Source organism: Hyla sarda, chromosome 2 (assembly GCF_029499605.1).
Source record: "Hyla sarda isolate aHylSar1 chromosome 2, aHylSar1.hap1, whole genome shotgun sequence".
Classification (NCBI taxonomy): Eukaryota; Metazoa; Chordata; class Amphibia; order Anura; family Hylidae; genus Hyla; species Hyla sarda.
In genome coordinates this window covers 365,309,150-365,336,212 of record NC_079190.1, presented here as the reverse complement: position 1 = coordinate 365,336,212, position 27,063 = coordinate 365,309,150, and the positions used below count along the sequence as shown (strand labels likewise).

At 42.5% G+C, this 27,063-nt stretch overlaps 1 protein-coding gene across 7 annotated transcripts in view; it reads left to right on the top strand.

The window, feature by feature from the left end:
• SYCP1 (synaptonemal complex protein 1) overlaps positions 1-27,063 on the top strand; it is a 955,469-nt gene that overhangs the window by 490,022 nt on the left and 438,384 nt on the right. For all 7 annotated transcript variants that reach the window (XM_056558361.1, XM_056558359.1, XM_056558362.1 and 4 more), the window contains 2 exons: positions 8,066-8,169; positions 23,694-23,802. In XM_056558361.1, the coding sequence (XP_056414336.1) occupies positions 8,066-8,169; positions 23,694-23,802 (213 nt within the window). The remainder of the gene's footprint in view (positions 1-8,065; positions 8,170-23,693; positions 23,803-27,063) is intronic.

The following is a 27,063-nucleotide window of genomic DNA, read 5'->3' as shown; positions in this document are numbered from 1 at the left end:
GGGCTGTACCAGGGGACCAGTTCTAAGAAGTTACTGGTTTTCACCAGAGCCCGCCGCAAGGCGGGATGGACTTGTTGCAGCGGTAACTCCCAGGTCGTATCCCCTGATAGCGACTCGACCTCACTGACAGCTGAGATAGGTGTGGTACACAAGGACAAGGCGAAGACAAGTTCGGACGTAGCAAGGGGTCAAGGCAGGCGGCAAAGGTTCGAAGTCAGGGGCAACGGCAAAGGGTCTGGATACACAGGCTAGGGAACACACAAAACGCTTTCTCAGGGCACTAGGGCAACAAGATCCGGCAAAGACAGGAAGGGGGAGTGGGTTTTTATGTGTAGGGAGTGATTACACTTAATTGGGCCAGGCACCAATTAATGGTGCACTGGCCCTTTAAACTTTAGAGAGCCGGCGCCCGCGCACCCTAGAGAGCGGGGCCGCGTGTGCCGGGACAGGAGGAGGACGGGGCAGGTGAGGAGATTGGGATGCAACCCGCGGGCGGGCGCGTCCCGCCACGCGGATCGCATCCCCGTCGGTGATACTAGAGCAGCGCTCCCGGTCAGCGGGTCTGACCGGGCGCTGCATGCATGAGAACGCAGCGAGCGCTCCGGGGAGGAACAGGGACCCGGAGCGCTCGGCGTAACATATATGTGTCAGAACCCATAGTGTTAATTGATCCTTTTGTTTCTTTTTGTTGCCGGGTTACACCGAGCTGTCTGGGATGGTCAGCTGACCTTGTTAGCTTTCACCTGTGTACTTCCTATTTAAACCTGCAGTTTACATCCAGGCTTTGCCTGCGAAAGAAGTTACCTCCTGTAGCTAGCGATAGATCCTGTTTATTCCTGTTTACCCGGTTTCTTTGACTTTTGGCTTGACTTCTCGTTTTCTTTCTGGTATTAGCATTTTTGTACTTCTCCTCGTATTGACTCGCTAGTGGACATTGACTTATTGTGTGTGTGTGTGTGTTAGATATTATTTCTGTTAGTCTGTGTGCTTCCCTACTGTATCCCGACCTGTGTCTGTATTGTAGTTTATTTTGTTGACAGTGTCTTCCTTCACATATTTAGGGAGGGACTGTCACCGTGGTTGTCGATCTGCTATTTAGAGCGGAAAGGCAAGTAGGCATAGAGGAGTGGGTGAGATCAGTATTGCACTCCTTCCCTGCCCATGTGACAATATGCTGATGTGGTTGGGCCAGTTCCCAATCTAATCTACTGATGTTTTTTATATATTCATAAGCATTTTCATGTGTAGCTATGTTCTTAGAATGTAGAAATCTGCACTCTCGGGGAGGTTTGGAGGAAAAGGACACTTGTCTGGTGCTTGCTAGATCTGGAGATGAAGTTGTAAGGATGCCCAAACTCCAGGTGGTTCAGACCAGCATCCTTTATTATAACAAACAGTTGACAATGCATTTCGAGGGGATCTGCACCCCTCTTCCTCAGGTCAGGGGGGGGGGACACACACATAAACAGCGGTTGCTATGACCCAGGACTATGACAATGACAACATTATTTAATCAATTAGAAGACTTACTTAAGACGAAGTAAGGCATAGTATTGATGTGGACTTTTTAAATATCTATGTAAATGAAGATCTTGCCCCAAGCTATCTGAAACTCACTATGGAGCCCACTTTTAAAAATGATGACACATATGTACGGGAGGGAGACCTTTTGCTGAATAAATACTCCAATCTACTTATGGAGCATATCAAGGCAAAACGCATCCTCCTACACAAACAGCTGCTTGATAAAATACAACATACAATGCTAGAATTAGATTTCCATACCCTGAATCACAATATTTCCACCAGGGTAGCTAAAACCCAAAAATACATTATTCTCAAAAAGGCAGGGAAACTCAACCGGGACAGGGATGACAGGTGCTGGAACAAAAAAACATCTAGGGTGGGACACACTCAGGACAGTACCCCACCCCCACGATTCCCCCAAACCCAAAACAACTAGAACACCGGCCTTCCACATCCCCCCAAACATCACAACCGGCCCCGCAAGCCATCACAAAATGGCATAAGAGTATGGTGGATCACCAGTAATTACACCCAGAAGCCCAAGAAAAAAACACCCGAGCACACCAAAGAAAACCATGAAACCTCACGAGAAAGCGCCAGCCACCCCTGCATACCAACCCAAGGACAACACGGAGGTGACTGGTGCCAACTATACAACAACAAACATCAACAAAAAACCAAACATTGAAACGGACCACGACATCGTTATGCGTATAAAGGACATAAAAAGTAAATACAGACTAAAAGAAAAAAACATATCTGACATAGAATCACTAACTCCGACAGCACTACATCTATCGCCATCATCAACAAGAGAAGAACCCAGTCCATCAGGCCCATTGGGATATGCATGAATCTATCCTTACTGTGCATAGTGCAATTGATGCTTCCCCAGAGAACCACCATGGAGAAATAGAAAAGGGGATCTGATTATCCTTGATAACTCCACGTCAGGCAACATAGCATCAGTTCTTAAACCCCTGATCTCTGGTAGCACACAAGTAGCTCACCAGAATGAAACAATAAGAGATGGAGAACCACACACAAGTGAGCCTTTTTTAGACAAAGGTACTCGCCAGCAAACAAAGACGATTACGGACTACTTTCCGCTAAAGGGATCACAAAAAAGAAAACTTGAAGGGGAAAAAGAGGGGGAGACCCCCAAAAAATGAAAAAGAAACTAGAAAAGAATAAATCACAAAAAACAAACAACATGGACTCTACCATGAAAATATTTAACTTATCCAACCACATTTTGAACGCAAACGAACCCTCACTCCTACAGAAGGGCTTATCTTTTTGCCCACACTACAATCCAGCTAAGTTTGATCTGTTCTTAGAGTTAAACAATTTCACTCGTCGCCTGACCCTACAGCGCCATTTCTTACTGCCGAACAACCAAAAAAAAATGCATGAAAAAGTGGAATTTACAACATCAGGAAAACACTCGAAGATCGATAACAAATCAAAATTCTATCCCACCGAGAGCCAAGGGCCCAAACTTAGTAGTGTTGGGAGCGAATATTCCCATTTCAAATTTTTATCGCGAATTTGCGAATATATTTGTTATATATATTCGAAATTGCTAATATTCACATTTTTAGCGCATATTAGCATATGTGAATATTTGCATATGTGCATATTCACATATGCAAATATTCGCATGTGCGCATATTTGCATATGCGAATATTCGCATGTGCGCTTATTCGCATATGTGAATATTCGCATATTCCTTCTTTTCACTTGTGGGCCAATTAGAATGATGCAAATACACTTGTCAGAGGTTATCAGCAACACCCCTAGCAACCAATCGTAAAGGCGCCCACCCCCTCACTTTTTTCCTCCTTGAATACGCGAATATTCGCATATGCGAATATAACGAATACCTGAAATTCGCGAATATAGGATGAATATTTGTCGAAATATCGCAAAATATCTCAAATTTGAATATGGGCAATGCCGCTCATCACTAAAACTTTTAACTTTTCATGAGCTTGTAGCAGATTAATTAAAAACGCTACCCGTTATGTTTCCCTAGAAACCCTACAAAGGACCCTACAAAGGAGAGAAACAGGCTCTGAAAGAACTGAAGAACAACAGAGAAATTGTCATCAGACCAGCTGACAAAGGCGGAAGCCTAGTCATTCAAAATTATGAGGACTACCACCATGAAGCCTGCAAAATCTTGGAGGACAAAAATTACTACACAGTAGTAATAGGTGATCCCTTCCCAGCATTACAAAAATAAATCTTGTCCACACTAAACAAAGGTCTCAGCAAAAACATCATCACCAAACAAGAAAAGAAGTTCATGTTCATTCCCAATCCATCAGTACCCTACTACTACCACCTCCCGAAGATCCATAAAGATTCCACCTGTCCGCCAGGAAGGCCCATCTGGAATTTCTGGAATTAATAGTAGCACCTGCAACCTATCACAATATCTTGACCGTCTATTACAGTAATATGTACAAAATCTCCCCAGCTACCTCAAAAACTCTGATCAACTTATATAGTTGCTGAGACCTATACCATGGGAAGAGGGTATGACCTACGTCACGATGGACGTAACGGCATTGTACACCAACATACCTCATGCCCTTGGGATGTAGTGTACCAGGGATTACTTGGAAAAAGACCCCTACATACCACCAGAGCAATCTGCATTCCTCACAACATGCTTGGAACTAGTGCTCAAGAACAACTTTTTTTACCTACGACGAACGAATGTTCCATCAGATTCGTGGGACCGCTATGGGGACAAGAGTAGCTCCGGCGTTCACTAATCTCTTTATGGGGCGCTTCGAGGACACCTACATTACAATCAATCCCCGGTTCAGAGATAATGCCATGCTTTATAAGAGGTATATAGATTACCTGTTCATCTTATGGCAGGGCCCTAAGGAGAAGATCAACCAGCTGGTTAAAGAAGTAAATGCCAACAATTGGGGGATTGAATTTCTCGACCTGGAAATTACCCACAAAAAGGGAGCAATAATTACATCCACATACTTCAAAACCATAGATTTCAACAGTTATATCTCCTTCCATAGCGGCCACTACAAAAAGTGGCGAGAAAACACCCCTTTTGGACAATATAAAAGGGTGAGAAAAAACTGCACTGAAGATGAAACTTTTTCCATCCAAGTCAAAACCCTGGGAGAACGCTTCCATGCCAAAGGATGGCCCAAATCTCTGATTAGGAACGCATATCCCAGAGTAAAGGACCTGACCCAAGAGGATTGTCTCGACAAAAAGAAGGATGCACCATTCCAGACCAACAAAAATGAAACCACAACCACAAAAAAAAAAAAACTTTGGCTCCAATTTTGTGACAACATATTCGGCAGGGCAACACGCCATAAGGAACATTCTCCAAAAACATTGGCATATCCTTTTATCGGACCCGTATCTGAAAGATACCATCCCTAAGATGCCAGGAGAGCTCCCACTCTGAGGGGGATAATTGTCCCGAGCAAACTGAAGCGCCACACCTTGAAACACGACCTTGACTCCACTGCAAAGAAATGATCTTATAAATGTAACACGTCAAGGTGTATGTGCTGCCACATGATCCTGCATGGAGAAACATCATTTAAGAGCACCAGCAAAGGCAAATCATTACCAATAAAAAAACACCTTACATGTCAATCGAGATATATCATATACCTGATTGAGTGCGAGTGCAAAAAACAGTATGTGGGAAGAACCACGCAACCTCTGCACATAAGACTAAACCAACTCTGGGCAAACATCAAAAAATGCTATCAACTACATGACCTCTCACGCCACTGCAGCAGACTCCATCCTGGGAACAACAATCCCATATCTATCCTTCTGATTGACCAGGTTCCCAGTACATCTTACAAATAGATTTGAAGCACTGGCGAAGAAAGAAATGTTTTGGATCTATAACCTGGGTACACTGCAACCACAAGGCCTGAACGAAATGACGGAACTTATCCACTGATCCCACTAAACTACATACTCCCCCCCCCTTCCCATCACCCTGGTGACTAGCCCCCCCCCTTTCCCCTGGCCACACCCCTGTGTGGCCCAGTAATACACCCCTTTTCAGCCAGGCATGTTACTCTATATATCCTGCAACACCTGGCTTTATCTGTTTAATAACCACACTGATAATCATCTGACCCATTCTCTCCGGATCCTAGTCCCCAATTATCGGACCCCTACATACCTCCTGTACAGACAACCACCCGGGTGTGACCATGTGTCTCCATACACTGGCACCATATATGTTCAATTATCCACCCCTGATATTGCCATCATTACACCACCCCAGGGGACATCGCCCTACAAGAATTGACAACCTGAATATCCATCATCAAGATGACAGTTATTATCCATATCTCCTATTATGAGATGCATGCGGGTGTTGTGCCTCTGGATGCTCATGACAAAGTACTGTGATCTGTGGACTATTGCTGCAGCCTGCTAATACCATTATGCGCTGCACTCAATACGAGCGGAGAAGGTCTCCCCGCTCCACCCGATACCCCTTGGGTCCTGTAAGCATCTTACCATTACCCCCGCAAAAAGCACTGATCCGGTGGACCCGAGCCGGGCTAATGCAGATGTTTGCGGCCCACGGAGCTCTCTCCCTGTGCGGTCACATCTACACAGTGGACTTGAGCCGGGGCACTGCTGAAGTCGCGAAAAGCACGAGGACTTGCCCTCTGAGCAAGCACATCCCGTCAGTGGTCCCAAGCTGAGGGAATGCAGATGTTGTCAGCGCACGGGGCATTCCCGATCCCCTGCGCTTACTATAACAAATACATGACTATGCCGGCAGCAATTTCAGGATTGATACTGCCAGCATCTACAATTAAAAACTTTACTGTATGTTAAATGCACTCCTAGCACATGTTCTTTGTTTACTTGTACCATTGCACACACCTATGATGACATCACCTGACCTGCCCACAAACCGGGTGCATCCGCGCTGGCTTTTTTCAATTTGGACATGTATAAAACAACCCCTGTTGATGTATGTGTCCCCTCCCTGACCTGAGGAAGAGGGGTGCAGATTAAGAACGCTGTTCTAAACCACCTGGAGTTTGGGCATCCTTACAACTTCGTCTCCAGATCCAGCAAGCACCAGACAAGTGTCCTTTTCCTCCAAACCTTTCTACATTGCTACACCGCCCCAGGACGCTGGGCATGGACAGACAAGGGCTACTGCTGTTTCCTCCCTGCTTATGGCTAAGTTTCCACTTTTTTTTTTTCTGGCAGTTTTTGGAAAACTGCCACTGCAGTTTTTGAGCCAAAGTCAGAAGTGGATCCATAAGGGAGGAGAAGGTGTAAGTTCTTCCTTTGAATGTCCTATTCCTTTTGAATACACTTCTGGCTTTGGCTGAAAAACTGCAGCGGCAGTTTTCCAAAACCTGCCAGAAAGAAAGTGGAAACCTAGCCTAAGGCTGATGACTGTGTTGCGCTCGAAGCGTAACACATCAAGGTGAGCAGTTATATTATATACACTTTCTATACCTGCCACCACGAGGTAGAGGCACAGGGTGCGTCGGTGCATGTCCCTATTTTTTCTTTTTGTGCAAAGTTGTATGTTCTTAGAATGATCCTCAATTGCTAACAGTTTCTATATCTGTAACTAAAACAGGATTGCTATTGCATTTTGCCTGGGCATAACACTGGAGTGATGGTAGGTAAGTCCCTAACAATATATTCACAATTTCAGTTCCCATTTCCACTCCTTGACACCTGTAATAAATGCAGGACCTGGAACCTTATTATGCAGGTAAAACTGAGCTGCTGTTCTCCTTTCCAGGTGCCAGGGTATAACTAATAAGCACTTTCTTTTAATTAAAGTAAAAAAAAAAAAAAGTAAACACAGAGGGGTACTCCCTAGAGGAAAACAAGGAGAAAACAAACTCCCATAAGCATAGTTACATAAGTAGTATGGTTGAAAAAAAACCTTGCCCATCAAAAGCTCAAAAGCCTTTTGCAATTGTGCTCAGTTTTTTTTTTAAGGTAAATTGGCTTCTGCACCAGAATCTGTCATCTCTCCACCCAGATGTGTGCACTCAAAGTGATGTCATAGTGCCCTCCTACTTTTATATGTTATACTTATTTAAAGGGGTCTTTAAGGGAAAACATATTAATAGCATATCATTGATAGGCTATCCCTTTAAGCATTGTAAGTATTATTTGATAATATGATCTTTTGAAGGCGTTAGGTGATTGGTAAACTGTAGTAAAAGAAACCAGTTTATATGGTGAAAATCGCAGATTTGTTTATGAGCAACAGCAAGCGCTCAGGGGGAGATAATAATAATTTTTCCTATAAAACATTTTATAATGGTAGGGAAATTGCTCATTAGTACTTAATTCTATTCATGTTGTTAATTGGCTGCAACAAACACCTACATTCCTTTTCTCCTTAACCTCCAACATTAAAGTGTATTTTTTTTTATATTGCAATTAAATAGTTTTCTTTTATATTACAGTTTTTACATAGTTATTTCAATAGTGTAAAAATTAGCAATGTCTCATTTTCTTTAGGATGAAATTAATAATCTAAATATAAAAATGAATACATCATCTGTTGATATAGAAAGGTATTCTGACCAAATCGAAGAGCTGAAGACTGAAGTAAGCCAGCGAGAGTATGTATAAACTCTATTATAAATGTATTACAGTTACTGTGCCTAATTCATAATCCTATGTTGCGTAAAGAACCAGTTGCAGTTACTCTGTTAATTTGACACACTGACACAAATAAACAAATATACTGCATAGTTATGTAGAAGCAATCTGACTGGTTGCTATGGGCACTGCTCTACTTTTCCTCTGCACAGGTTTTGTTAAAGGGTAGTTCCCACCATCCTATATATCTTTTTTTTCTGTCCCTGCCTATTTCCCATCTCTCCCTAACCCCTCCCTGCTTTAAATTTTTTTTTTACTATATTAAAAAGGTCTTTTTGTCTGCCTGGTAGTGTACTCACTACCAGGCAGACTTTCCCAGCAGGCACCATGTCACTGATGCCTGCTGGGGCCGACACTTCCACCCTTAGTTCACTATACAAGATGCCTCCAGCTGTATCACCACTACAACTCCCAGCTTGCCCTGACATATATTGGCTGTCAGGGCATGCCGGGAGTTGTAGTGGGGAAACAGCTGGAGGCACACTGTGGTGAAAACAATAAGTTAGGGCCATGGGCGCAGCGCGTCGCGGCGCTACCCCTTTCCCTCCATCGCTAAGCCGCCCCCCCCCACCGTGTTGACACCCCGATCCCCACAACCCCCGTGTTGAAGCCCCAAGCCCCGCTCTCCCCGCAACCCCCATGTTGAAACTCCGATCCCCGAAACCCCCGTGTTGAAACCCCAACCCCAAGCCCTCCAGCAGCATCAGCGGCGTGAAGGGGCAGTATCAGCGGCGTGGTGCGGGAGGAGTGGCTGGCATCTGAGGCCAGGGAGCCAATGCGCTCGCTCCCTGTCTGTCTGATTGACAGGCAGGGAGCGAGCTCAGGCTGAATGAATTAGGACCGATGCCCGGGCGGCATCAGTCCGAATTCAGGCGTGACGTCACGCCAGCCTGCAGCCGGCCACTAGGAGGGACGTTAATTTGAACGTTAATTTGAACATTTTAATAAAAAAAAAAATAATGAAAATATATTAGAGATATGTTGTAGTACATATCTACTACAACATATCAAAAAAAAAAGTTGATGACAGTTGATGACATTTAAATCTTCCCCAATGTTTCAGTTAAGCTTATGATGCATATTTTCTACTCTATTTAAATAGTCAAAAGACATACAGTACATATAGGCCCTTATTTACTAAGAGTGGAGTGTAGGTTTCTTTGTGGGTTTTAACTCCCTGCAATTAATTTATTACAATTAAGCTTTCCCTACATTTTCCACTTTCCCTACACTTTGCTTTTTTTTACACATGCTCTGATCTGTCTGTTTTTTCTCAGCTCAAATCCACCACATTTTATGTGGAAACCTTAGTAAATATGTTGATTTTTGTGAAAATGTCGAGAACACAGAGACCACACCCCTTTTCCCGGGACCACGCCCATTTTTCGGTTTTCCTTAGCAAAATGGAGAGTTAGTCGGGTTTTTATCAATTCTGGCGCAAATTCTGGTGCAAACTCTGGCACAGAAATAATTTCTGGCGCAATGCGACTATTGCAAACATGTCGGGTTTGCAATAGTAAATGAGGGCTATAAAGTCATATTCACACCACCTTTGGATAAACATGTTTGACAATGGATTGGGAAAGTTTTTAGGCCTTTTCACTTTTATTCACAATTTTGTTGCACCCTCATGCTAAAATTAAACAGAAATCTATTTTTCCCCCATGTGCACTTAATACTCCATAATGAGAATGTGAACAAAAGAATTTTTGAAATTTTTGAAAATGAATTAAAAATGTTAATTTTGAGTGGACATAAGTATTCAGACCCCCTGCTATGACACTTGAAATTTTGCCTCTTAATCATCTTTGAAGTGTTGCTACACCATGATTGGAGTCACCTATGGTAAATTTGGTACATTACATATAATTTGAAAAGACAGCCCTGTCTATATAAGGCCTCACATCTGACAATGCATATCAGAGCAAAAAATCAAGCCATGAGATGGACAGAATTGCGTTTATAGCTCAGAGACGGGATTGCATTAAGGCACTGAGCCTGTCTACCTACTAAGGTAGGGGGGGGAAGGCGGGACAGAGAAGAAAATGGGGGGGGGTAGGAGAAGGGGGGGCTGCTACAACTTCCTAAAGGGGGCTGCTGCTATTACCAACTATAGGGGATTGCTGATGCTACTGACTATAGGGGGCTGCTGATGCAGCTGCTTAACCCCTTAAGGACCAGGCCATTTTACACCTTAGGACCAGAGCGTTTTTTGCACTGTCACTTTAAACATTAATTACTCTGGAATGCTTTCAGTTATCATTATGATTCCGAGATTGTTTTTTCGTGACATATTCTACTTTAATGTAGTGGTAAAATTTTGTGGTAACTTGCATAATTTCTTGCTGAAAAATCCCAAAATTTGATGAAAAATTTGAAAATTTTGAATTTTTCTAACTTTGAAGCTCTCTGCTTGTAAGGAAAATGGATATTCCAAATAAAAAAAAAAATTATTCACATATACAATATGTCTACTTTATGTTTGCATCATAAAATTGACGTGTTTTTAGTTTTGGAAGTCACCAGAGGGCTTCAAAGTTCAGCAGCAATTTTCCAATTTTTCACAAAATTTTTAAACTCATTATTTTTCAGGAACCAGTTCAGGTTTGAAATGGATTTGAAGGGTCTTCATCTTAGAAATTCCCCACAAATGACCCCATTATAAAAACTGCACCCCTCAAAGTATTCAAAATTACATTCAGTCAGCGTTTTAACCCTTTAGGTGTTTCACAGGAATAGCAGCAAAGTGAAGGAGAAAATTCAAAATCTTCATTTTTTACACTCGCATGTTCTTGTAGACCCAATTTTTGAATTTTTGCAAGTGGTAAAAGGAGAAAATTTTTACTTGTATTTGTAGCCCAATTTTTCTCGAGTAGGCACATACCTCATATGTGTATGTAAAGTTTTCGGCGGGCACAGTAGAGGGCTCAGAAGGGAAGGAGCGACAAGGGGATTTTGAAGAGAACATTTTTCTGAAATGGTTTTTGGGGGGCATGTCACCTTTAGGAAGCCCCTAGGGTGTCAAAACAGCAAAAAAAACACATGGCATACCATTTTGAAAACTAGACCCCTCGGGGAATGTAACATGGGATAAAGTGAGCCTTAATACCCCACAGGTGTTTCATGACTTTTGCAAATGTAAAAAAATAAATAAAAAATGTACCTAAAATGCTTGGTTTCCCAAAAATTTTACATTTTTACAAAGGGTCAAAGCACAAAATACCCCCCAAAATTTGAAGCCCAATTTATCCCGATTCAGAAAACACCCCATATGGGGGTGAAAAATGCTCTGCTGGCGCACTACAGGTCTCAGAAGAGAAGGCGTCACATTTGGCTTTTTGGAAGCAAATTTTGCTCTGGGGGCATGCCGCATTTAGGAAGCCCCTATGGTGCCAGGACAGCAAAAAAAAAACACATGGCATACCATTTTGGAAACTAGACCCCTAGGGGAACGTAACAAGGAGTAAAGTGAACCTTAATACCCCACAGGGGTTTCACGACTTTTGCATATGTAAAAAAAAAAAAAAAATGTTACCTAAAATGCTTGGTTTCCCAAAAATTTCACATTTTTACAAAGGGTTAAAGCAGAAAATACCCCCCAAAATTTGAAGCCCAATTTCTCCCGATTCAGAAAACACCCCATATGGAGGTGAAAAATGCTCTGCTGGCGCACTACAGGTCTCAGAAGGGGAATAGCCACATTTGGCTTTTTGGAAGCAAATTTTGCTCTGGGGGCATGCCGCATTTAGGAAGCCCCTATGGTGCCAAGACAGCAAAAAAAAACACATGGCATACCATTTTGGAAACTAGACCCCTAGGGGAACGTAACAAGGGGTAAAGTGAACCTTAATACCCCACAGGGGTTTCACGACTTTTGTATATGTAAAAAAAAAATTTTTTTTTTTACCTAAAATGCTTGGTTTCCCAAAAATTTCACATTTTTACAAAGGGTTAAAGCAGAAAATACCCCCCCCCCCCCCAAAATTTGAAGCACTACAGGTCTCAGAAGAGGAATAGCCACATTTGGCTTTTTGGAAGCAAATTGGGGGCATGCCGCATTTAGGAAGCCCCTATGGTGCCAGGACAGCAAAAAAAAAAAACACATGGCATTACATTTTGGAAACTAGACCTCTTGGGGAACATAACAGTGTTACAGTGAGTACTTACAACTCACAGGTTTTTTGAACAGTGGGCCGTAAAAGTGAAAAATTAGATTTTTTTGCACTATATTGCTTGTGTTACCCCAAATGTTTAATTTTCACATTGGGTAATAAGGCAAAAGGCCCCCAAAATTTGTAGAACAACTTTGTCTGAGAAAAAAAATACCCCATATGTGGATGTAAATTGCTCTGTGGACGCACTACAATGCTCAGAATAGAAGGAGTGAAAATTTTGTTGTCGGGGGTCATGTGCATTTATAAAGCCCCCATTGTGCAATAACAGCCAAAAAAAAAAAAAAACACATGTGACACCATTTTAGAAACTACACCCCTCAATGAACGTAACAAGGGGTACAGTGGGAAATAACACCTCACAGGTTTTTTGAAAAATGGGCCATAAATTGAAAAATAAGATGTTTTTACACTAAAATGCTGGCGTTACCCAATTTTTTACATTTTCACAAGGGGTAATATGAGATATTGGGTTACAAATTTTTGAGGGCTTTTCCCCCTGACTATAAAAAGACATCCACATATGGGGTAACGTGCTGGGCGGGCGCACAACAAGGCTCAGAAGTCATAGAGGTCACTTTACAGCTAAAAGTAAAAATGATGCCCGCCCCAAACCCTATACTCTGAATCATCATTCTGGGAAGGGGATGTGTGGGGCTGTCCCTATTCTGTTACCTCAAATGTGCAACCCGCTCAGGCGGAGAGAGAGCGTTGCGCATTTGAGGCAACTGCAAACCTCCAATGCTGTTGACTCTGTGTCCCATGACCCAATTTTTAGGGGGGAGAAGAAAAAAAATATTGGGGTATTGGGAAAAAGTTTTTTTTTTTTTTTGGGGGGGGGGGGGGGTATTTTGGTATAAAATTTGGAAGTCAATGTACCCTGGACTGGTACATTGGAGCCGAATTCTGGGGAATGAAAATTAGGGCAAAGGATGGAAAATTTAGTACTACATGGAAGTGTGATACTCCCTGAAGCAGCCTATGCAGAGGCCTAGATTATCTGGGCAAGTGTCACACTGGATGGTGGTTTCCCTCCATCTCCCCTTCTTGTGACACACTCTGCATTTCTTCTGGGTTCGTTCTGACCTTCTAGTGTTGGGGATCACACCAGGAAAGTGTTGGCCCGGGACGATCCGGGGACCTAAAGTTCCAGAGGTGCTCTGACCCACTCCTTGGCGCTCACCAAAGATGAGGGCCCTTAGAACTACCTCTTGGAACTGCAGGTATGTCCCTGTGTTGCCAGCGTACTTGTACAGTATAAAAGAGTTGTACATGGCAACCTGTACCATGTAGACCGCAACCTTTTTATACCATACACGTGTTTTCCGCATGGCATTATATGGCTTGAGGACTTGATCAGAAAGATCAATTCCCCCCATATACCGATTGTAGTCCAGAATACAATCGGGCTTGAGGACCGGTCCCGCGGTACCTCGCACAGGGACAGGGGTGCTGCCATTCCCATGAATTGTGGTGAGCATAAGGACATCCCTCTTGTCCTTATTCCGGACCAACAACAGGTTCTCATGGGAAAAGGCACGGGACTCACCCCGGGGGATAGGAGCATGTAGGGGATGGGGCGGAAGGCCTCTTTGAGTCTTCCGGACTGTCCCACAAGCGACCGTGGATCTGGCGGCGAGGGATGTGAAGAGAGGGATACTAGTATAAAAGTTATCCACGTAAAGGTGGTAACCTTTATCTAGCAATGGGTGCAAAAGGCCCCAAACGATTTTCCCGCTAACACCCAGAGTGGGGGGACATTCTGGGGGTTCAAAACGGGAATCTCGTCCCTCATACACTATAAACTTGCAAGTGTACCCGGAGGTACTCTCGCAAAGTTTATACATCTTCATGCCATACCGCGCTCGCTTGGTCGGGATGTATTGCCGGAAGCTGAGTCTCCCCTTGAAGCTGATGAGCGACTCATCAATAGAGACCTCCCACCCCGGGACATAGGCCTCCCAAAATCTGGCCCCGAAGTGATTGATGACTGGCCTGATTTTATACAGGAGGTCATCTGCAGGATCAGTTCGGGGGGGGGGGACATGCCGCATTATCAGCACAATGCAAACATCTCCGAATGGCCTCGAACCGAGGACGTGTCATGGCCATACTGTAGAGGGGTGTCTGGTAAAGGACGTCCCCACTCCAATATTGCCTGACACTGGGTTTTTTAACTAGACCCATATGCAGCACGAGGCCCCAAAAGGTCCTCATTTCGGCTGCATCAACTGGAGTCCAGCCGCCGGGTCTAGCTAAAAATGAGCCCGGGTTAGCGGCGACGAACTGTTGGGCATACAGATTCGTGTGTAACCATCAAATTAACAAAGTCGTCACGGAAAAAATGACCGAAAAAGTCCATTTCAGTGAACCCGACAATGTTAATTTTGATTCCTGAGTCGCCAACAAACTCAGGAATCACGGGCTTGTGGTCTGCTGGCTGAGTCCAGACAAGTTCTCCGGTACGATGTACCAGTGAACTTGGCTGGGGGGCTTCACTAGTATGAGCGCCAGGGGGACTCATACTAGCATGGGGCACAGGGTCAAGGGCAGAGGAGGTTTGCGGCGCCGCATGGCGGCGTCTCCGCCGCCTTGGTGGCTCATCATCTGAACTAGATGATGAGGACGACGATGAAATAAGGAAGGTGGGGTCTTCATCATCATCTGAGCCGCTCTCGGTGTCGGAGGCAATTATGGCATATGCCTCCTCCGCCGAAAACTCTCTGCAGGCCATTTCCCTACTCTAATGTGGATACGGGGTGTGTGTGTGTGTGTGTGTGTGAGGGGAAAAACTTTATTTGTGTATGTGCTGTGTGTGGTGTGGTGCGATACTACCTCCCTAACCCGCCGTAGCCTAACCTAACTAAACTAAACTAACCCGCCCTAACAGAAAATAAAAAAATATAAAAAAGGGAACTTTAAAAAAAAAGTGGTGTGCGCACTGATTAGCGCTTGTGGCGGCAGGGGGAACAAAAGTCAGTGGGGGGTCCGGCCACTCTGCCCAGAACAGTGGCTGGTGGCTTGTACACAGACCCCCACACAAAAAAATTAAATTAAAAACCGCTTAACCCCGAAAAAATGCACCCGCCTGAACCCCAAAAAAACCGCTGATCAGTGATAAATCACCGACAGCGGTGGGACAGGCTGCACACACAGGTACGGTCCGTCCACACAGTACACGCCTGCTACTGGTGGCACGGAATGCCTATGGATGCAAAAAAAAGAACGCGGTAACCGAAAAAAGTGCCTTTACCACAAAAAAAACCTCTGATCAGTGATAAATCACTGACAGCGGTGAGGCACGCCGCACACACAGGTACGGTCCGGCCACACAGTACACGCCTGCTACTGGTGGCACAGACCACTTATGGGTGCAAAAAAGCACTAGAAAACCCCCAAAAAAGGGCCGGCACCACAAAAAAAAACGCTGATCAGTGCTATGGGACTGATCAGCGGCGGGTGGGCTTTAGCAAACTGTGGCGGACCGCTTTTTTATAACTAAGAGGGTCCGCACACACGCTTAGGAAAAAAAAATCTGCGCAAAAAAAAAAACGCTGGCGGCAGACCGCAGCGACCAAGCAGGGCTGAGGTCATGCAGCTAAAGGTGCTACGGACCCACGGACACCCACTGAGGTACGCTGAAAAAAAAAAAGCGACGGGGAACAGAATCACAGCGCATCGCTCGTCTGAATTGACAAGCGATGCGCTGCGATCGCCGACATTGGGGGTCATCATGACCCCCCTGGGCGATATGCCGCGATGCCTGCTGAACGATTTCAGCAGGCATCCGGCTCCGGCGTCCCTCCGGCTAGCAGCGGGGGGTCGGGATTTGACAGGACGTACTCAAACGTCCTGAGTCCTTAAGGACTCGGAAAAGGGGCCGTTTGAGTATGTCCTGCGTCCTTAAGGGGTTAAATCCTTAAAGGGGTACTCCGGTGCTAAGCATCTTATCTCCTATCAAAAGTATAGGGGATAAGATGTTAGATCGCGGGGATCCCACCACTGGGGGTCACGGCTCCGCCCCTCATGACGTCACACCCCACCCCCTCAATGCAAGTCTATGGTGCAAGAAAGTTAAACAGATTTGTAAATTACTTCTATTAAAAATTCTTAATCCTTCCAGTACTTATTAGCGGCTATATACTACAGAGGAAATTATTTTCTTTTGGGATTTCTTTTCTGTCACGACCACAGTGCTCTCTCTGACACATCTGTCCATTTAAGGAACTGTCCAGAGCAGCATATGTTTGCTATGGGGATTTGCTCCTGCTCTGGACAGTGGACAAAGGTGTCAGCAGAGAGCACTGTGGTCGTGACAGAAAAGAAATCCCAAAAGAAAAGATTTTCCTCTGTAGTATACAGCCGCAAATAAGTACTGGAAGGATTAAGTATTTTTAATAGAAGTAATTTACAAATCTGTTTAACTTTCTGGCATCAGTTGATTTAAAAAAAGTTTTCCACCGGACTACCCATTTAACCCCTTAATGACTAGGGACGTATATTTACATCCCTCGCCGGCTCCCGATCTGTGAAGCGCGCTCAGAAGCTGAGTGCGCTTCGTATCTGCGTTGTCCCTGTTGCTATAAGCATTCGGGACCCGTGGCTAATATTGGACATCGCCGATCAGGCTGATGTCCGGTATTAACCCTTTAGACGCTGGGATCAAAGTTTATCGTGGGGTCTAAAAATGGAGAATATGCTGCCGATTAGCTCAGCGGAGCTGTTCGAGACCTCTGTTGTGAAATCACGGTGTCCCAGTCAGCTCAGAGGACAGCGGGAGGCTCCCTACTTTGTTCCACACTGACCGATCGGCGTTTGATTGCTCCAAGCCTGAGATCCAGGCTTGAGCAATCAAGCGCAGATAACACTGATCAATGCTATGCTATGACATAGCAATGATCAGTGTGAGCGATCATCTAGCCAATAGCAGCCGGCAGGGGAGGGGTTAACATCTCTGCCGGCTCACTGAGTTCAGTCAGTGGTCAGAGCTGCAAGAAGGAGCCGTGGATCCCCCCTCTGCTGAGATTGGAGCCCCCTCATAGAAGAAGATCCCCCCCCCCCTTAGAGCAGGGACAGAATACAGAAAAGAGTTTAAAAAAATCCCCCCCGACCCCCTAATAGGTCCCCAAGGGTCCGCTGCAATTTTTCAGCATGACCCGGGCCCTATTAGGGGTCCAGGGCGCTGCATCTGGCCCCCCATTTTTTGGGGGGGGCCGCAGTGCTTTCCCCCCCCCCCCCCCATATGACGGTGTGGGATTTTTAATCCCACAACGTTATATAATAAAGTCACACCAAGCACACACTATATATTTCCCCGCCACCCCACCCCCCCACAAACACACACCGCCAACCCGTTGCTGGTCAGGTATAAGGATAAGAGGGATGTCCTTATGCTGACCACTATTCATGGTAATGGCAGCTCACCTGTCCCTGTGCAAGGTACTACAACAACAGTCCTCAAGCCCTCAAAACTGATAAGACCTCATTCCCAGAATGATGATTCAGAGCATAGGGTTTGGAGTGAGCATATTTTTTTTAGTTTTGGCTATGCTCTGAGTCATCATTCTGGGAACATAACCTGTTTTTTATGGGGTATTTTTTTTTAATGGGTTCATTTATGGGGTATTTCTCCTAAGAAGGCCCTTCAAATCCACTTTAAAACTGAACTGGTCCCTGAAAAATTTCAATTTAGAAAATTTTATGAAAAAAATTGGAAAATTGCTGCTGAACTTCGTCGCTGAGTCACTATCATCTGGGACTTTTTTTATGTTGCCTCAAATGCGCAGCACTCTCTCTCCACCTGAGCGGGGTGTGCAATTGAGGCAACAGGTTAGGGACGGCCAGACAGATCACATTCCCAGAATGATGATTCAGAGCATAGGGTTTGGGGTGAGCATATTTTTTTTAGTTTTGGCTATGCTCTGAGTCATCATTCTGGGAACATAACCTGTTTTTTATGGGGTATTTTTTTTAATGGGGTCATTTATGGGGTATTTCTCGTAAGAAGGCCCTTCAAATCCATTTTAAAACTGAACTGGTCCCTGAAAAATTTCAATTTTGAAAATTTTATGAAAAAATTGGAAAATTGTTGCTGAACTTTGAAGCCCTATGATGTCTTCCAAAAGTAAAAACATGTCAACTTTATGATGCAAACATAAAGTAGACATATTGTATATGTGAATCAATATATAATTTATTTGGAATATCCATTTTCCTTATAAGCAGAGAGCTTAAAGGGGTACTCCGGTGAAAACCTTTTTTCTTTTAAATCAACTGGCTCCGGAAAGTTAAACAGATTTGTAAATTACTTCTATTAAAAAATCTTAATCCTTCCTGTACTTATTAGCTGCTGAATACTACAGAGGAAATTCTTTTCTTTTTGGAATGCTCTCTGATGACATCGCGAGCACAATGCTCTCTGCTGACATTATAATAATAATAATAATAAGTCTTTATTTATTTATTGTTGTCCTTAGTGGGATTTGAACCCAAGGCCCCATCGCGAGCACAATGCTCTGATGACATCGCGAGCACAATGCTCTCTGCTGACATTATTATAATAATAATAATAAGTCTTTATTTATTGTTGTCCTTAGTGGGATTTGAACCCTAGGCCCCATCACTGCAAGGCAGCAGTGCTAACCACTAAGCCACCATGCTACCCTTAGCATACATCTGCTATGCACGGTTGCTAAAATGGACAGAGATGTCAGCAGAGAGCACTGTGCTCGTGATGTCATCAGTGTTCCAAAAAGAAAGGAATTTCCTCTGTAGCATTCAGCAGCTAATAAGTACTGGAAGGATTAAGATTTTTTAATAGAAGTAATTTACAAATATGTTTATCTTCCTGGCACCAGTTGATTTAAAAGAAAAAAGGTTTTCACCGGAGTACCCCATTAAAAGTAAAAAAAAAAAATGCATAATTTTTTATTTTTTCATAAAATTTTGGAATTTTTCACCAAGAAATGATGCAAGTATCGACAAAATTTTACCACTAATATAAAGTAGAATATGTCACGAAAAAACATTCTCGGAATCAGAATGAAAGGTATAAGCATCCCAGAGTTATTAATGTTTAAAGTGACAGTGGTCAGATGTGCAAAAAATGGCCAAATCCTACACTGGAAATTGGCTGGGTCCTTAAGGGGTTAAAGGGGATCTCCTCTGGAAAACTTTTTTTTTTTTTATCAACTGGTGCCAGAAAGTTAAAAATAGATTTGTAAATTACTTCTACTTAAAAATCTTAATCCTTCCAGTACTTTTCAGCTGCTTTTAGCTCCACGGGAAGTTCTTTTTCTTTTTGGATTTCCTTTCTGTCTGATCACAGTGCTCTCTGCTGACACCTCTGTCCATTTTAGGAACTTTCCTGAGTAGGAGCAAATTCCCATAGCAAATCTATCCTGCTCTTGACAGTTCCTGACATGGACAGAGGTGTCAGCAGAGGGCACTGACCATTGTTCTAGTTTACCCAAATCCTTTCCTTTTTGGCATATCACTCCATGGAATATCAACCCTGTTACAAATATTTGTGTCATCAGCATCACATATACAGTAATCAGCATCACATACACAGTTACTGTGTATGTGATAATTATTACTGTGTATGTGATGTGGCAGTACTGCGCTCTTGACGGCCGGATAGAGGAGCCGGCGCAGTGCTGCCATCGGCGCCCTCATCAAGGGGGCACTCTAGGCAGTGGCCTATTTTGCATATGGCTAGAGCCAGCCCTGGGGGAACCTGCAAACATCAGCCCCATTTTGGTTGCTACACTGGGAGCTAAAGTACAAGCTGCTGCATATCTTCAGGACATTTTCATAGTCACACTCTGAAACTTGTGATTAAAGGATAAGTGTATGATCACATGTATCTCTGGATTTTCTATAGACAGTGCATGAAGGGGGCTTGTCAACCATGACCGCTCTATGGAGAGCCAGTGTTCTGAACAAAGATCTTCAGAATACAGAGGCGCCATGCAGGAGATTGTGGGGGTTCACAGGGGTTGGACCCCCTGTAATCATACACTTATCCTTACACTTTGCCACCATGATCAGCTTATTAGCTCTCTCCTATCTAAGTTGGATGATATAGAGCAGTGTTTCCCAAAGTCCTCAAGTCCCCCCAACAGGTCATGTTTTCAGGATTCCTTAGTCTTTCGCAGGTGATATAATTATGGCCAGTGCATCAGGCATCACCACAATTATATCACTTTTGAACGGCTAAGGAAATCCTGAAAACATGACCTATTGGGGGTACTTGAGGACCGTACTTGAGAAACACTGATCTAGAGAACAGACAGGTGGAATAACATTCACCTGGTGGTAGTTCCTGAAAAGTCTGAGGGGAACAACCTGTTTTGAAACAAGGAAGTGTTATCTCCTGGGATGCCCTTCTGTGTGCTGCCGGTAACCAGCCAGATATTAGTCACAGTAGTAGCTGGGCATGTTTTTTGTTGGAGGAGTGTTGTTCCTCTACTACTCCGTCTGCCTCCTCCTTAGGATATTGCAAACATACATGTAGCATGTATACATACAAGGACTTGAACAATATAAAGTGTCATAGGACTGTTAATAGAGTTGATTGAGATGAATATTACACACACTAGAACAATGTAACTCTGATAGTAGTGTACATACATTACACTACAGTACTGAAGAATCTAAAAGCTAGCTCATGGAAAACATATAGGGGGACATTAATCATTGTTGCCTTTGGAAAGTGAGTTTTGAAGCCTTTTTTTTATTTTATTTTGCTTTTGGTTCTGCTTATTTGTGACACATTTATCATCCTATCAAGGGGGGGGGGGTGTTGATAAATTTGGCGCACATAAGAAAAAAAACAATAAATCACTTAAGAACACCATTTTGCATGTTTTCTCCTCCTCTCTGAGACTTTTATGCTCAAAAAGTTGCAGTTGCGACCTTCTGTGAGACTTTTTAGAAGTCTCTCCAAAGGCAGTTTTATAAGCCAGGTCTGACCTCACTTAGGTTTCGCAACTTTTTAGAGGGGTTTGCAACTTTTTATAATGCCAATGTGTGATAAATTAACTTTTAGCCAGGGTTCATGGTAACAATGGCTACATCTGTTTATACAATGGGAAATACATCTAATATACACCTCCAATTTTGAGAAAAAAACAGCATGTGCACTCAGATCAGTGAGCAGAGGTCTATGGTAATAATGCCCAATGTATTATTATCAGTATTGTGATCATACCATTGGTTGTCATAAAAGCATACTTCGCTGTGCATTTTTAGGCTAGGATTCCACTTGATTTTTTGTGCTGCGTTTTTTTGGCTAAAAAAAAAGCCTGAAAAAACGCCATTTGTGTGGAAATACCATTTTTGTCACCTTTTGACGTTTTTTTTGGTACCCAAAATTTGTTTGATACCAAAAAAAAAAAATTATGCAGCAGTGATGGAAATTTTTTTATTAAACTAAATGTATATATTTTATAACAAAATTGTTATAATTTTTTAATAAAGTGTGTGTTTCACTTTTTTTCTCTATTTTTAACATTTTTTAGGTAGTACTACTACTCCCAGCATGGAACAGAGTAGTAGTACCTGTAGTAATAGACATATCACCCCGGGTCTCAGTCTGACATCCGATGCGATCGTCCATAATATAGCAGAGATGCGGCTCTATACAGCGCTCACATCTCTGCTCTGTACTTCGGACAGTGATGTAAAAAGAACATCACTCATTCTTATTTCCCACCCAGAGTTGTGATTGGCCGGATGTTTGCAGCCAATCACAGCTCTGAGGGAAATATCAATGAGTGAGTGGCCGGAGTACAGAGCAGAGATGCCAGCGATGTATACAGCTGCTCCATCTCTGCTATAGACAGGACGATCACAGTGGGTGTCAGTAATGACATCCACTGTGATGTGTCCTTAACTCCAGGCACTACTACTCTGCTCCATGCTGGGAGCTGTAATATCTGAATTAATAGACAGATCGCAGCAAGTGTAACTTCTGACACTCGCTGCGATCTGTCTATTAATGCAGGTACTACATCTCCAAGCAGTGAGCAGAGTGTGCTCCATGTTGGGAGTAGTAGTACCTACAGTTATGGAAAGATCACAGCGGGTATCACTACTGACACCCGCTGTTATCCTCCTGTATAATATATAGATGCGGGCGGCCGCTCTCCTATGGTCCCCTGCACTGCCGCATATAATCACAGCTCTCTGCAGGAAATATGAATAAGTGTATATATACGTCAGTGCAGGGGACCATAGAAGAGCGGCCGCATCTATATATGATACAGGAGGATCGCAACGGGTGATCTGTCAATTAGTACAGATACTACTACTCCCATCATGGAACAGTGTGTTCCATGCTGGTAGTACTAGTACTACCTAATAAAAAAAAAAAAATTAAGTGAAAAACACACACACACTACATTTTTATTATTGTCGGCTACATTTTTAGGTCCCCACCCGTCCACATAAATTGATCCTTGTTTAAAAATTAATAAAAATTTTGTAATAAAAAAAGATACATTTGGTTAGATAGAATTTTTTCCTTCACTACTGTATCTTTTTATTTTTTAATGGTACCCTACGAAATTTTATTAAAAAAAAGGTATCTCTATCACTTTTTTGGATCACTAAAGTTCAAAAAAGAATAAAAACCGCCTGCAAAAACACCAAAGTTAAAACCCACATATCGTTTTTCTTGGCGTTTTTTCACTCCCATAGACTTCTATGGGAGAAAAACGCCATGATTTTGACCAAAAAAAAACGCCAGTGGCTCAACATGCTGCGATTACCAAAGATTTTAAAAAACGCAAGAAAAGAGTGAAAAAACGGCAAAAGGATTAAAAAAACACCAAAGGGAAAAACGCCAAGTGGAATAAGAATTTTGCGATTTATCATTGATTTACAGCTAACATCTGGCCACAGCGTTTTTTGGCTGAAAAAACGCCATGAGGCAGAATTGGCGTTTTTCTTGGCGTTTTTCCCAAAAAAAAAAAAAACAAGTGGAATTCCAGCCTTAGATATCCAACATGAATTACATTATGATGTAATATCTATATAGCATGTTGGTACTCCTGTTTTTTACTAAACAGTTGTTCCTCAAAAGTAAAAATGTATGTGGAAACAAAAAAATGCATTTTTATGGCACATCTAAGATCCTTATACCCATGAGCAAATAGGTGCTTATTCAATATCATAGATACAGGGAAAAAATTAATTATTTTACAGTCTGATAGACAAATTATACTTCTAGTTTGATTTTTGTTAATATATCCATTTTTGAATATGTTTATTATAAATTCTTAGCTTTTTCTGTATTAAATTAACAGGGAAAAGTATCAAAAACTTAAAATAGCTTATGAAAATATTATTACTGAAAATGAAGCTATGTCTAGAAAGATTGAAGAGGGCATAACAAATATTCAAAGAGATTGCAAGGTTAGTTACAGAAAATTTTAACACTATCACTCCAACAAAACCTGGAGAATCAGTAAAAAATTTAACTGTTGCTTTTTACAATGAAAAAAATAAGTAGATGCACTTACCCTTTTAAAACATTACTCTTATTCAATTCATTAAAAACAATCCTGCAGGAAGAGAAGAAAGAAAGACTCCGGAAGCCACCAGATGTCCTGGCAACAGGTTGTTTCGTGGTAACCCCGATGGCCATAGGAACCTAGATCCGGCTGCTGCATGAGTCTTTCTTTCTTCCCTTCCTGCATTTTTAATGGATTGAATAAAAGTAATGTTTTAATAGGGTGAGTGCATCTACCTTCTTTTTTTCTATTGAATTTAGTCCATGAAGACTGAGCATGTTTTCAGTAGATTGCACCCCCACAGCATTTTATGTGCCACGTGGATACCCTAATGAGGGGATATTCCAAATGTGCATCAGCCGCTCGCAATATAAATCTGTATCATCATTGACAGCAATGCAGTCAGCACTGAATTCCGCCAAAAGAAAGAACATGTTCATTCATTTCCACAGTGTAAACAGGTAAATAGAAAATCCATTCACAACAATGTTAAATTCATATAGAGGAATTTTCAAGTAGAATTCCGCTTGGATATTTTTTAGTGTTCACTTTGAAGGTAAAATAACTAGATTTTAATGTTTGGATTGTTGAGGGCATAATGGTAATAAATAAATATTTAAATAAAATGAATACACACAAATTGGTACAGTCATGCACAGACATTTTGGAGGGAAGGGCCACAAGTAAAAAAAAAAAAAAAAACTTCACTGTGTGTATTATCCTTGTACTTTGACATCACTGTGAGCATAATCCTGTACTGTGACATCACTGTGTGTAATATTGCTAATCTGTGATTTCACTTTGTGGCCCGAGGAAGCGCACTTGGGCGCAGGAAACTGTCTTTTGCTGCGACGTACCCTTTGCTGACCGTAACCCACTGCACATGTATCTGCCTTTATGAAATAAGGTCTTTTTCACAAGCATAACTACAGACGGATGAGTGCAACTTTTTCTGTTCTCTGATTACTGTTCCTATGGACTTTTATACCTCAGTCATATGTGTTAGGTACAGGCTTTGTGATCCACTTTTTTGCTTACGCTTCCTCACATTCGGCAGTGCTGGACTCACCTATCTGGGCCATAGACTATTCATATTAACAGGGTTATTATGCATATTGACATCACAGTACATGGTTAATATGCACAGTCATGTCCCATTAAAGGGTTAATATGCACAGTGATATCACAGTTCCGGGCATAATACACACAGTAATGTGACTGTACAGGGATAATATACACAGGGATGTCACTGGATAAATATGCACAACGACTAGGGTTGCCACCTGGCTGGTATTTTACCTGCAAAACAGGTATTTTGACCAGCGTGCCGATATCTTTAACCCCTTAAGGACTCAGCGTTTTTAATTTTTGCATTTAAATTTTTCCTCCTTACATTTTAAAAATCATAACGCTTTCAATTTTCCACCTAAAAATCCATATGATGGTTTATTTTTTGCGCCACCAATTCTACTTTGCAGTGACATTAGTCATTTTATCCAAAAGTTTACGGCAAAACAGACAAAAAAATCATTGTGTGACAAAATTGAAGAAAAAACGCCATTTAGTAAATTTTAGGGGCTTCCATTTCTACGCAGTGCATTTTTTTTGTAAAGATTATACCTTATCATTATTCTGTAGATCCATACGGTTAAAATGATACCCTACATATATAGGTTTGATTTTGTCGTACTTCTGGAAAAAATCATAACTACATGCAGGAAAATGTATACGTTTAAAAATGTCCTCTTCTGACCCCTATAACTTTTTTATTTCTCCGCGTACGGGGCGGTTTGAGGGCTATTTTTTTGCGGTGTGATATGTAGTTTTTATTAGTAACATTTTTGTTTTGATTGGACTTTTTGATCGCTTTTTATAAATTTTTGAATGGTATAGAAAGTTACCAAAAATACACTATTTTGGACTTTGGATTTTTTTTTACATGTACGCCATTGACGGTGTGGTTTAATTAACTATATATTTTTGTAGTTCGGACCTTTACACACGAGGTGATACCACATATTTTTATTTTCACAGTTTTTTTTCATGGGAAAAGGGGGGTGATTCAAACTTTTATTAGGGAAGGGGTTGAATCACATATATTAACACTTTTTTTCACTTTATTTTTTGCAGTTTTGCCCCCATAGGGATACTTTCAGTTTCATCTTTGATCCCCGCGTCTGAATGGTTAATACAGGGCATCACTGTGATCGGTGATGTCCTGTATTAGCCGCGGGTCCCGGCCGTTGATGGCCGCCGGGACCGACCCGATATGGCGTGGGATGTGTGATGAGGATGCATGGGTATTGTGGGGGTTGTTATGAGGTTGACATAAGGGCACAGTAATGTGGTGTCTGGGGGGATTAAGGATGCTTTGCATTGGGTGGTAAATTGAGTGGTGTAATTACAAAGTACAATTAGTTCCGCAAACAACAAGCTCTGATATTGGTCTGTAGATGTAAATGGATTTTAAAAGGCAAGGAGGAAAAAAATGAAAATTCCCCCCACATATGTATTATCTCTCTTATATCACTTTCTGTGATGTCACACATATAGCTTTTATAATTTATCAAATATATTTATAATTAATAAACCAAATTAGCATGGCCTGTATTCTTTTACGAGAAAGGTTGCAACCCTAACAGTTATGTCACATTTCAGGGATAAAATACAGTGATGTCACAGTACAACGTGTACTATGTCACTGTGCACATCGGTGCTGCATGGCAAGGGTGGGATGGTAGTAGGGCATGCTATGGGCCAGGGCACAGTATTTACACTTTTAAATTCATAACTTTATCTTACAGTCACCCGCTTATCTTTTCCCTCCACCTCCAGTCTTGGCAGATACAGTAGAGGCTGGAGTCGAAGACGAGCATGGACGCACCTAAACAGGCACGAGGAATGGGGAGCAATGTCTCCTTTCTCCCCTGTGCTCCTCTATAGGGAAATTGGAGGTGCCAGTGGGTTTAAGGGGCCTCATTGGACCCCCACAGTACTATCACAGGAGTTTCAATGAGTGCAAATGGGGGCAGAGGTCTTACCCTCCTTGACACAGTGTGGCCGATCTTCTTATGCAGGCTGCCTAGGCAGGCTGTACAAGAAGATTGCTGATAGTACTAATCAGTACTGTGTTGTTACATTTTTGGTCACATCATATGTCAGA